The sequence below is a fragment of the Leptodactylus fuscus genome, chromosome 4 (assembly GCF_031893055.1).
Source record: "Leptodactylus fuscus isolate aLepFus1 chromosome 4, aLepFus1.hap2, whole genome shotgun sequence".
NCBI lineage: Eukaryota > Metazoa > Chordata > Amphibia > Anura > Leptodactylidae > Leptodactylus > Leptodactylus fuscus.
In genome coordinates, this window is record NC_134268.1 from 174,423,455 (window position 1) to 174,436,531 (window position 13,077).

The 13,077-nt window shown below is 40.6% G+C and overlaps 1 protein-coding gene across 1 annotated transcript in view; it reads right to left on the reverse strand.

Annotated features, from left to right (window-relative positions):
- Positions 1-13,077, reverse strand: part of PLCL2 (phospholipase C like 2) — a 136,435-nt gene that overhangs the window by 13,481 nt on the left and 109,877 nt on the right. Inside the window, exon 5 of the mRNA XM_075271410.1 lies at positions 11,464-11,539. Coding sequence (XP_075127511.1) covers positions 11,464-11,539 — 76 coding nt within the window. The remainder of the gene's footprint in view (positions 1-11,463; positions 11,540-13,077) is intronic.

Below are 13,077 nucleotides of genomic sequence, written 5' to 3' on the forward strand. Positions count from 1 at the left end.
ATATTTCCATAGGGGCCTGTATACTACTGATATGTGGTAGCATTATTGATGCAGAGTCTGTATAGGACTATAATGAGGCAGTACTATCCCCTGGAAGTATTGCTTTAATATGTTTAGCCAGCATATGGTGCTATGTAAGTCAACCAATATGGAATAGTACCACCTGCTTTATGCTGATTTACACAATTTCAGCAAATTGGCAAGCAATATTAGATCTGCGAGGGTCCGGCTGATCAGCTGTTCAGGGACAATGCGGGTCCTGGTATTGTTGACGTTCCAGGAGCCACATTGATCGCTCATTTTCATACTTCGGTCCCAGGGTATCACAGAAATACCAAAAGCTTCTATAAACCGCCATTGTATTGGTATTGAGGAACGCCCCATAGACGTTATAGGCAAGGGCAGCAGATCTGCAGGGATCTGGCAGTCAGACCCTCACAGATCTAATATTTATGACTTATCAAAAGGATATTAGAAACTGGATAAAACCTTTTACAGGAACAATCCAAAACTGGTACCTAGTATAAGGGCATGAGGGGGTGGTGCATGGCACAGTTATTCCTCTTGGCACTAGTTTCACACCTGCGTTCGGGTTTCCGTTCGTGGGGAAACCTAATCCATAGACTATAATAGAGGTCTGCCAGGTTTCTGCCCGAAAAAGGTAGAAAAATGAGGAGAAAAAAAAGTTCTAATTGCAAGACCTTTCTCTGCGCAATTTTTAAGCGGATTTGGGAATGGAAACCCCGAATGGAGCCAGGGTGCAGGTCTGATTTTCGTATCCTTATGTCATATTCTGTTCTCAGGTAATGCACCAGCATAAAAAGTTACAAGATAAAACTTGCAAAAACTGATCTTGTGAAATTTAGCAAATCAGAAACTGTAGCCTGGAGGTGCATTTCACACAACAACTTGCAGCAAGAAAAGTGTTAACAAAATACATGCCTAGACATTTTACATGGCTGTAACATCATTTTATGCGGTGACTCTTTGCCGCTGTGCAGATTTACTGCCCAGCAGTGTGGTGTGACCCTGTTTAGATGAGCAGCATGGTTCCTTAGCAGTTCTACTGAGGATCAAAGAGGGTCCCGCAGAGAAGAAAACTACTGGGTTTACAAGCTCACAGGGGAGGTCTCTCTGGGTTTTTCATCGCCATGGCTTAGAAAGAAATGAACAGTTTGTATCTTTCTATGTTACCACGTATTGGGTGTGTGCATGTGTTAAATCTATTACCCTGTGTCGTAAATGACAGGAAGGTCCCCTGTAATCTTTCTTCAGTATCTATTCATTGTGTGTATAAAGTGCAATGGACCTTTCCATAAAGTAATGACACCTGGAACCTACAGAATAAAGCAAAACAACATGGGTGTGTTCACACATTCACGTTTTGCAGAAACAATTTTTGAAGGCAAAAAAGGTGTGGATTGGAAAAAAAGATCACCTGTTCTTAAAAACAGCATCTAAAAACCATAGCCGGTGACGACACCTGGCCGACACTTTGTAAAAGAACAAGCGTACGTATAGGGACACCTACACATTACACCTAAAAGCTTTTTAGGACATTGAATTCTAAATCCATAGCCATTAAATGGGTTGTCAGGGATAAATCGAAATCCCTACACTAATCTAACCATGCTCCTACTTTCTAAATAACATAATTACTCAAAAATGTATATTTACCCATTTGCTGGTTATTCAGTGACGATCCGTTTCCCCGTTTCCGGAAACATAACGCAACTACTACTCCCTCCCTTACTTTTTCATCAACTGCGGTCCAATGGCCTAGATCCCTATCGATCCTCTTGCACAAACAGACTCCGCTCTCTGTATAGCAGGTAGCCAGGAGCAGTGGCGTAACTAGGAATGATGGGGCCCCAAAGTGAACATTTGACATGGAGCTCCACAAGCACCTGCCCCCCCCTCCACAAACCGCATTCCTGCACACCCTATTATGCCCCATAGTGGCCCCTGCACACATTATCATGCCACATAGTGGCCCCTTCACACAGTGTTATGCCACATTGTAGACCACTCATGACCAATTATTATACTCTGAGGACTTTTCAGACTCCAGGAGTATAATAATCGATGACCCAGGGGAGGACAAACATAAAAAACATAGTTACCTCTCCCAGGCTCCGGCGCATTCAACGCAGATCTCTTTCAATGTTGGTCCAGACGTCACTTGACCCAGGCCGGTGTCACGAGGCATGACGACGTTGGCCTGGTCACATGACATCTGTAACATCACCAAATGGGCCTGAATTCTGCCAGAACACAGGAGGTGTAAGTAAGTGTTTTTTTTTTTTTTTTTCTCACCTCCCCTGGTCAAACTATCATTATACTGTAGGGTCTGAAAAGACCGTGGAGTAAAATGATAGTGGTGTTTGTGGGGTTCGTGGGCCTGCGGCCTCAGTTACTGATCTTCGTTCCTGATAAGAGCCGCATCCACAGAAGCAGGAAGTGCAGGCGGCCGTGAGAAGGATCGAGGATTGGTAAGTATTGGGCCTGTTACCTGCTGGGGTTACTCCAGTATGTATCCACCCCATAAAAAAAAAAAAAAAAAGTTAAGTCCCTGGCCAGGAGCAGATACACGGCTGTACCTTTGTTTTACACATCAGCAAAGGTTGGACAATCTCCGATCATAAAGTCATAGCATATCCGAGTGAAGTGCCATAAAGTGAGAATATCTCTTAATGGCTATAACACTATTTTCAGCAGTGCATGACTTAACTGGATGAGACTGGCCTTTAGCTTACTAACTGATTGTTTTCGGATAAACATTAGCACCCCACATAACCCAGTTCACACCAGTGAATGCCTCTTTCCATAGGGATTTCAATTGTGTAAAATGTAATTTTCACCTTCTTAGTCATACTGTATGTTAGTTTACCATTAAGTATAAAGTCATCCTGCCCATAGTTAAAACTCCTAATTAAACCTTACCTGGAGGATTCGGAGAGACTGCCATGACATGGAAGATAACAAATGTATGAGCACTGAGATCCCCACCCATCCTGAGAACGTGGAGTGTATTACTCACAAGAATATAGCCACAGTGGACACAGATGCAGCCCGCTTCATTCATTTTGATGGGAATGCTGGAGATAGCCAAGTGCTAAGCTCCCAGGAAAACGAATGGTATAATAGAGGTGCGTCTGTGACCACCTTGGGTACCATCTTAGTGATATTTAAATACCCCCTGTTCACAGGATCTCAGTTGACGGACCTCCACCAATCATTTAGCCTATGGATTAGAGGATAAACACTTTTGTGGCATAGCCCCTATGTTCCATTTAATGACAGAACTTACCATGCAAAAGTTGCATTTAGAAACATGGAAATCAAGCTCAAGTGCAGAAGGTTGTACCAGAGCCTCCAAGTCTGAATCTCTACCCCTCTACATTTCATTGACACTCCCTACAACTATGATGCTGCTTGTTGAATTCCTGCACGTGCTTGGAGTATCCTGGCTGGAGCTCTTAGAGACTGACACACCACCATTGCACTTGAGCCTTATTTGAATGGTTCTAAAAAAAAAATAAAAAAAATGGTGCAACAATCTGACTATCCAAACTTGTGATAATGCTCAGAATAATGTCCCCTACAATGCACAGTCAATGGATTAAAACGGAGATTCCTGGTGGAAGATGTCAACTACATAACTTATGTGTAAATCATGAAAAAGGAAGAATTTCTTGATTTTCATTATACAGTCAAGTGAGGACATGTAGTGTTTGTCACCGCATTTCTTGGAATAGGATCTGGTTGATCACATGGGTGATAGAAAGTGTCATTTATCTGTAATCTTTATTATCCTCCATCAATCAGCCACCGCTACTACAATTATTCTCAATGCTCGTTTCAGTATAATATTATGGTTCCCAATGGAACATTCATCCAGCTCTAATCACCATTATCAGTTGCCAACTTCCATTCTAGCATCAAACCAGTTTCCAGGAGAAGTGTTAGAAAACACAACTGAATCTTAAAGTCATGTTAAATTCTCCTGATACCAACAAAAACAGCACATTAAAGATAAAAAGCAGTGACACACAGATGGCATGGTATAAGCAATATGTACAAAGCCTAAAAACAGGACAGAATTAAGAGCAGTATCTCAGGTCTTAGGCCGGGTTCACACAAGCGCCTGGTCTCCGCTTTGTGGGTTTCCCTCTTCTGCTGGACATGAGACACAAACCAAGCAGTCAGTCTTCCCCCCCGATGGTCTCCATCACTCAGCAAGCAAGAGAACTAGGAGATTCTAAACTCCTTATAAGGAGGTAATATGAAGAAAATGAGCAACTACCAAATATCTCTGATGCCACTTGTCTAGGAGGGAACAGTAAAACCTAATAAAAAATATCCAGATTGTTCTCAGTCAACTGAACCCAATATATCAACCCAGCAGTTTTTTTCTCTTTGTGAAATGGTGCCAAGATATTACGGTTTTTGTCAATATGCACATGAGCTCCTTGGAGCAACAGAGGCATCAAAGAGGTATTTGCTTATTGGCAATAACAGCAATATCTTGGCAAGAGAGCAAAACCAATTCACAAGGGGGAAAATACCATTTAATTCAGGTAAGCCTAACCCATCCTACCAGGGTTTATATACTGGGTTCTGGTGACAAAGTCTGAATGCACAGGTAGAGGGACTATGTTGTAGAACACATACAATCTAAAGCTATAGCCATAAAAACCAAATCTAAAACATTTTCAGGAATCTTTCATCAGTGCAATACTGGTTGAGGGGTAGGCCTAAGAAATATGGATGGCTGAAATTTAAGTCAAGAACACAGTACATATACACATGGAGAAAAAATTGTTGGTACCCCTCATTTAATGAAAGAAAATCCCACAATGGTCACAGAAATAACTTGAATCTGACAAAAGTAATAATAAATAAAAATTGTTGACAAGCCACAAAGCTTCTGTGACAAAAATCAAACTTTTTGGCAAGGCACATGAGCTCTATGTTCACAGATGGAAAAATGAAGGACATCTTGAAAAGAACACTGTCCCTACTGTGAAACATGGAGGAGGCTCTGTTATGTTCTGGGGCTGTTTTGCTGCATCTGGCATAGGATTTCTTGAATCTGTGCAGGGTAGAATGAAATCTCAAGACTATTAAGAGATTCTAGAGGGAACTGTGCTGCCCAGTGTCAGAAAGCTTGGTCTCAGTCGCAGGTCAGGGGTTTTGCAACAGGATAATGGCCCAAAACACACAGCTAAAAACACCCAAGAATGGCTAAGAGGAAAACATTGGACTATTCTGAAGTGGCCTTCTATGAGCCCTGCCCTAAATCCTATTGAGCATCTTTGGAAGGAGCTGAAACATGTCGTCTGGAAAAGGCTCCCTTCAAACCTGAGAAAACTGGAGCAGTTTGCTCATGAGGAGTGGGCCAAAATACCTGCTGAGAGGTGCAGAAGTCTCATTAACAGTTACAGGAATCGTGTGATTGCAGCGATTGCTTCAAAAGGTTGTGCAACAAAATATTAAGTTAAGGGAACCATCATTTCTGTCCCAGCCTGTTTCATCAGTTTGTTTGTTTTTTTTAATTCTGTTGACGCGAAAAGCAATGTCTGACTTTTATTTGTTCATTTTCATAGAATTTTTAATTATTATCACTTTTATCAGATTCAAGTTATTCTCTCATTAAACGAGGGGAACCAACAATTCTATCCATGTGTGTACATGTACAGTTGCATTATATTATTTTTCCTTTATGTTAAAAAGCTAAAGCACATTATAAAACTACAATCATGGTAGATCAGATAGTAAATGAAGTCAGATGTCTGCATTGCACACTCACCAGTGACAGTATTATTTTCTCTATCTTGCTAAAGGTCATTATTAAAGGTCAGTGACAAGTCTTGAAATCACAGTGTGTCTATGTAAGCCTCGCACAACGTTCATCTGAAAACGTCTCATTTTCCCTTATTATAGGGAGATACCAAGCATTTGTATCAAATTTCCAAATCCAGTATGTAATGTTCCAAACCGTTCATTGTCATTAGTCATGTAAACACTGGTTACGTAACTGCGATGGCGAGATTAATGAGGAAGGAAGAGATGGATAGTCAATTAGGTCATCGATTTCTGGCCAATTCTAACAACCAGTCCGGCCACAAATATGTACGTGATTGATCAGATTTCCCATTAACTGATCTCAAGTAGCTACTTGACAACCTTTTTGGATGGAGCACATGTAACACTAGCCATATTTCTTTGGACTCAGAGAGCTATGCTGATCACTTACAATTGCACTGTCCTACCACTAACCATGAATCTTCGGACCAAAAAATGATAATTCAGTATGTGTAAGTACATGATGTCATCAGTCCTATTGTGAACGCCTGAAAAGTGGTTGCCTAGGCCTATCATTCAGTGCATGGATTAGTGAAACGTAGATGCACAGATGGCCAAGTGCTGTATAGTAATACATGGAAACAACTAAATGAGTGGGTGGTCAGTTTGATACAGTTAGGTTTACTGATGTATACCAGGCACGTACCTAACAGCCCATAACCTGAAGAAGGCCCTGTACTTTACTTGTTAACATGCAGGGATTTTAACCGATCACAGATTGTCAAAAATAGTCAAAACTTACCGTATATACTCGAGTATAAGCCAAATTTTTCAGCCCAGTTTTTGTGCTGAAAAAGCCCCCCCTCGGCTTATACTCGAGTCAGCAAATTTTTTTTTTTTTTTTTTTTTTTTTTTTTTAAGGAGGGAGGGTCTATGACCAGCCACAATATTAATGTATAGAATCTCCCATAAAATAGTGTAAAAGAAAAAAAAAAAAAAAAAAAAGATTTTAAAAACATAAAAGTTCTAAAACACTTCTTTTCCTAGAATACATACAAAACTAGAAAATGACTGTGAAACACATACACATTAGGTATTCCTGTGTCTGAAAGTGCCCGGTCTACTGAATATAGGGTACCTGCAGTGTTCCTGTTCCGTCGGGAAGGGGTTAATCGAAGCACTGCAGATCCCCTATATTCAGCCAGACTGAATTCCAAGTGGGGGGAAGAAAAAACCCAGTCCTCAAGCTTAGGGAAGGGGCAGACAGACAACCAAAACACCCCCTCCCCTTTCCCAGCAACTACTGCACCCAAAAACTCTGACCATTTTAATTTTTGAAATTTTCCAGTAGCTGCTGCATTTCCCCCCCTAGGCTTATACTCGAGTCAATAAGTTTTCCCAGTTTTTTGTGGTAAAATTAGGGGGGGGTCGGCTTATACTCGAGTATATACGGTACATTATTGATACGTGGTCCTCAGAGACTACATTGTATATGACACGCTCCTTCGGTAGGCTTCTTTACTTAGATAGTATAATGTCATAATGTCTATTCTGAATACATGAACCCGTTTTTCTGAGATTAGTTTCACATGCACCGCCCTTCTTTAGTTTGGATGTCCTAACATTATTTCAGCAAGTGGGACCTATTTGAACGAATATACCCACAGCTGCCCTCCATTAGTCAGAACCAAGAAAGACGGTCCCTCACCAAGGTCATCTCTTTTCTTAACTGGTTCTTAGGCTCCAGACAAGTGCCACGCATAACATCTTTCCTGGCATTCTTAATAAAGCCCTAGGGATTATCATAATAGTACTACTACAAGTCCCAAGATTGTTGCTTCCCCTTTATTTACACTTAAATTCTCTTTGCATCCAATTCCCAAGGCCATTATTGTATACATATGTGCCCTCTAAGTGAATTTGGATATTAATATATTACATTTCAGGTGTATTTAGTTTTAAACACTGTCCATCACTTTTTGGATGTGTACGTGTCATAGTTCAGAGTTGTCTCAGTGTACTTGGAAAAAAAGAGCTCCTGGAACCCTGAAAGGCAGTTATACTCAATATAAGGATCATTCACCTACACCATTACATAAAGCGAGATCTTGTGGTATTGCTCGAATCAAGACATCTTTGTGGGTTTTCCCCTAACAATTATCTCATTCTTGTAGTCATCACAGAAGGTGATATTTATTACACGAGTTAGGGCATCTTGTGGACACTTCCATAAATTTTACTTATACATACTTATATATACTTATCCCACTTAAATGGTTATTCCCAACTTAGCCTTTTTATTGTATTTTAAGAAGTTGGCGGAGTTCAACATAATCCCATTTACAATCCATGTAGTCTGTTGCCAGGGAGACAATCAACTAAGTGCAACTGTAGTCAATGAGAATCAATGGACAATTTTAAATGGACTTTATCTCAAACAAACCTTCAGCAGAAACAAATGTGCACCCCCCAGAATATACCAAAAATATCTGACAGATGAGGAGCCCACCTTTGAGACAGACACTTCTCTCCAGAAATCTCCCCTTTTTACTTCTAAGATAGTCACTGAAACAACAAGGCCTTGACTCCCATGAAAGACAATAGAGATATTTGTGACCACGCATGGCCACCTCTTTGCTCAACCTGTATCTGGACTTGGCAGCTAGTCAAAGGCATAACTAGCAAATACTGGGCCTCTCCCATGGCATAGTGCCCCCTTTACTGGCCCCCACACAGTATAATGCTCTATTTACTCACACTGAATGTCTCAATGTGGCCTCCAGACCGTATAATATCACATAGCAGCCCCTTCTCACACTATAATATCTCATAGCGATCCCTCTTCATAGTATAATATCCTATAGTGGCTCCTGCACACAAAATAATGTCCCATAGTGGCCCCTGCACACAGTATAATGTCAAATAGTGGCCACTCCATGCAGTACAATGTCATATAGCGACACCTCCACACAGTATTATCTTCCATTGTGTCCCCAACAGCGTTTGTGGCAAATATTATAAAAAGTGTAGGTTCAGCAAAATCCCAATTTTTTAGGGTACACCACCCACAAACTATCAGACTCTGGGGTCTTTTCAGACGCACAATATAATGATTGGAGGCCCAGGGGAGGTGACAAACATAAAAACCAGTATTATTCGGGGGCAACACAGTGGCTCAGTGGTTATATGGGGCTCACAATCTACATTAAAAAAAAACAACAAAAAAACAAAAAACAAACACACACTGTTATTCCCTCATCTTGCACAACACCTTGCTGTTTTTGGCCCTCTACAACTAAGTCACAGATGTGTGTTATGCTGGCTTCATTGTAAGTCGCCATGCAGGCCTGACCCACATGACGAAGCCCGAAGACAGCATAGACTTGTATCAGAGCCCAAAATAGGTAAGTAACACTGGTTTTTATGTTCACAACTCCCCTAGGCCTTCAATCATTATATTATGGGGTCTGAAGAGACCCCAGAGTATAATAATAGCAGTATATGTTGCGGTTTACTCAACAAATATTCTTGCTACAGGCACACCGCCTTACGTACTGATTCTCGCTACTGCTCATCTCTTCTGCTTCTCCTTCTTCCCTAGCAGGTAATAATATATATATATATTATATATATATATATATATATATATATATTAAAAAAAAAAAAAAAAACAAAAAAAAAAAACAGGGGCTCACAGGCCCATAAGGTTCATAGATTGTAAGCTCTTGCGAGCAGGGCCCTCAGTCCCACTGTGTGAAATGACGTTCTTTGTTATGTATCTGTCTGTATTTGAACCCTACAAAGTGTACAGTGCTGCGGAATATGTTGGCACTATATAAATAAAATTTATTAATTATTATTATTATTATTAAGGTTGCAGACCCCCTAGAAGTCCAGGCTACTTATGCCACTGCAGCCAATGACTGTCAACAGTCAGGGTGAGGAACTCCTTGTTCTGCTGATACGTGCAGGTCGCAGAGGTGGGGCCATCATCTGTCAAATACATAGCATATCCTGCAGAAATACCCCATAATTCCATAATTTTGAAATAAACACTATTTAGAAAAAAAGTATGTTCTTACAAAATGAACTGCACAGAGATTTCATTTTTTCACCTTAATCAGAGAAATATTATGTGTAAAAGCATGAGTATAAGTGCAAAAAGGATTGGTACAGAAGGTATTCTTCCCATATTGTTAATAGACAATGGACAGTAATAACTCTAGGACTTCAGAACTACCCTGAATGAAGACAAATTGTCATAAGTTATTAAAGCTCACACAAGCACAGGGGAAGGCTTGGATATACATATATTTAGATGGAGTACATGCTGTGCATTTCTGTATTGAGCACTAATTCCTCATAGGAAATAACCGCTACTTGATCTACGGCAGTTTCTGCTGTGTTTTATAATCCAGATCACTCCAACAGAAATACATTTTACAAAAATGGTTTATTATATAAAAACAGTAAAATCTCATAGAGGGAACGATAGGTCTTCTATGCCATCTCTAATTTTTCTACACTCATTTCCATACCCTATGCTATATCCTTCCAATAAGCACTTCTACAACAAACCCGAGGCCTAAACATCAACCTGTAACCTATAGTGACTACTTACGCTGGGTTCACACCAGCGTTCTGCAGGCAGAAGACGGAAACCTGTCAGACCGTGTCCGGCTATGAGTGCCGGTGAGCGTTTTTTGCTCTCCACGGTGAAACCGGTTTTTTTAAACCGGGAACAAAGTCCTGCAGGTCCGACTTTGTGTCTGGTTAAAAAAAAATTGTTTCGCCGTGGAAAGCACGAAACGCTCATGGGCGGACACTTTTCAAACCCATTCAGCTTTCAGTCTCCTGCTCAGATTCAGGCAGGAAACGGAAACCTGAAAGCGGAGACCTCAGGTGCAGATGTGAACGAGCCCTTACTAGCTATACAGCTAAGGTCGGACATGCAGGACTTCGTGTCGTTTTTTTAAAAAAAATGGTTTAGTCGCGGAGAGCTTAAAACGCTCAAGGGTGCTCACGGTCTGACAGGTTTCCATCTTCTGCCTGCAGAAGACGGAAACCTCAGAACGGAGACCGGACGCTGGTGTGAACCCAGCGTTATATGTACAGCTATTTTGTTCTAAATAGGTCCTATATGTCAAACGTCTTGATGTGGGATGTCCAACTTTATGCATAAGTTCTAGACGGCACTGTTATTAGGTTTATAACAAATTTACTGCTGGCAGACTCCCATTAGGTACCTGACAGGGTTTATAAATGGGTGTGAAATAGCAATATAGGCAACGTCCAATATGTTCTTCCATACCAAGTTAAAGGGGTTAGCCAGGATAAGAATACATGGCTACTTTCTTTCAGAAACCACTCTGCTTCCTTTCCTCAGACGGTCACCTCTTGGTCACATTCAAATAAATTGGACTGATGTCACTGGAGGGTGGTGGCATAATCATCCTAGATAACCCCTTTAAATTTCCTGTTGGAAGGCAATATACATAATCTAGTAGTCTAAATTATGTTAATGAACGCTATAGCCGTCATGCCCTAACACTCAGTAGTGTATGATGGTGCCATGTATTCAGCTTTCCACACAACCTTACAATGAATATGAGACAATACCAATAAAAGTGAGTGTAATGAAGCCATTTCACTTACCAGTCTTCTGGCACTGTACTATTTTCTCGTAAACCACATCCGCATTCTCAATTAGAGCCTTGCTGCTTTGGATTATCTGTGGATTAAGCGTTACATAATGTCAAATATAATGCATAAAAATATACACCACATACATGCGTACGGATAATTGAAAGGTATTTTGTGAGGATTATTCAGTAGCAACAAAGGGGATGTTGGGAAGCAGTTTTTTTTTAGCTTCCTTATGAATAACTGATGGCTTTGTGCAAAGAAAATCTTCACTAGTGGAATATTCTGAAAACCCAGTAGGTTGCTTATGTGCTGTCCTTGAATTTTAAGACCTCCTTATAAGCAATGTTTCTATAGAGAAATGTACTTTTTGCTGCCATCTTTTTCACAATCACTACCAGAATGGCCAATGGTCTACTAAACATAAAATGAACACCATATAATACAATATACTATGTTGTATATTCAGATAAATAATTCTCCTTGTTTCACGTTGGAAGGTGTCAAAACCAGCTAATACAGTCCTATGAAAAAGTTTGGGCACCCCTATTAATCTTAATCATTTTTAGTTCTAAATATTTTGGTGTTTATAACAGCCATTTCAGTTTGATATATCTAATAACTGATGGACACAGTAATATTTCAGGATTGAAATGAGGTTTATTGTACTAACAGAAAATGCGCAATATGCATTAAACCAAAATTTGACCGGTGCAAAAGTATGGGCACCTCAACAGAAAAGTGACATTAATATTTAGTACATCCTCCTTTTGCAAAGATAACAGCCTCTAGTCGCTTCCTGTAGCTTTTAATCAGTTCCTGGATCCTGGATAAAGGTATTTTGGACAAACAATTCAAGTTCAGTTAAGTTAGATGGTCGCCGAGCATGGACAGCCCGCTTCAAATCATCCCACAGATGTTCAATGATATTCAGGTCTGGGGACTGGGATGGCCATTCCAGAACATTGTAATTGTTCCTCTGCATGAATGCCTGAGGATTTGGAGCGGTGTTTTGGATCATTGTCTTGCTGAAATATCCATCCCCGGCGTAACTTCAACTTCGTCACTGATTCTTGAACATTATTCTCAAGAATCTGCTGATACTGAGTGGAATCCATGCGACCCTCAACTTTAACAAGATTCCCGATGCCGGCATTGGCCACACAGCCCCAAAGCATGATGGAACCTCCACCAAATTTTACAGTGGGTAGCATGTGTTTTTCTTGGAATGCTGTTTCTTTTTGGACGCCATGCATAACGCCTTTTTTTTATAACCAAACAACTCAATTTTTGTTTCCAAAATGAAGCTGCCTTGTCCAAATGTGCTTTTTCATACCTCAGGCAACTCTATTTGTGGCGTACGTGCAGAAACAGCTTCTTTCTCATCACTCTCCCATACAGCTTCTATTTGTGCAAAGTGCGCTGTATAGTTGACCGATGCACAGTGACACCATCTGCAGCAAGATGATGCTGCAGCTCTTTGGAGGTGGTCTGTGGATTGTCCTTGACTGTTCTCCCCATTCTTCTTCTCTGCCTTTCTGATATTTTTCTTGGCCTGCCACTTCTGGGCTTAACAAGAACTGTCCCTGTGGTCTTCCATTTCCTTACTATGTTCCTCACAGTGGA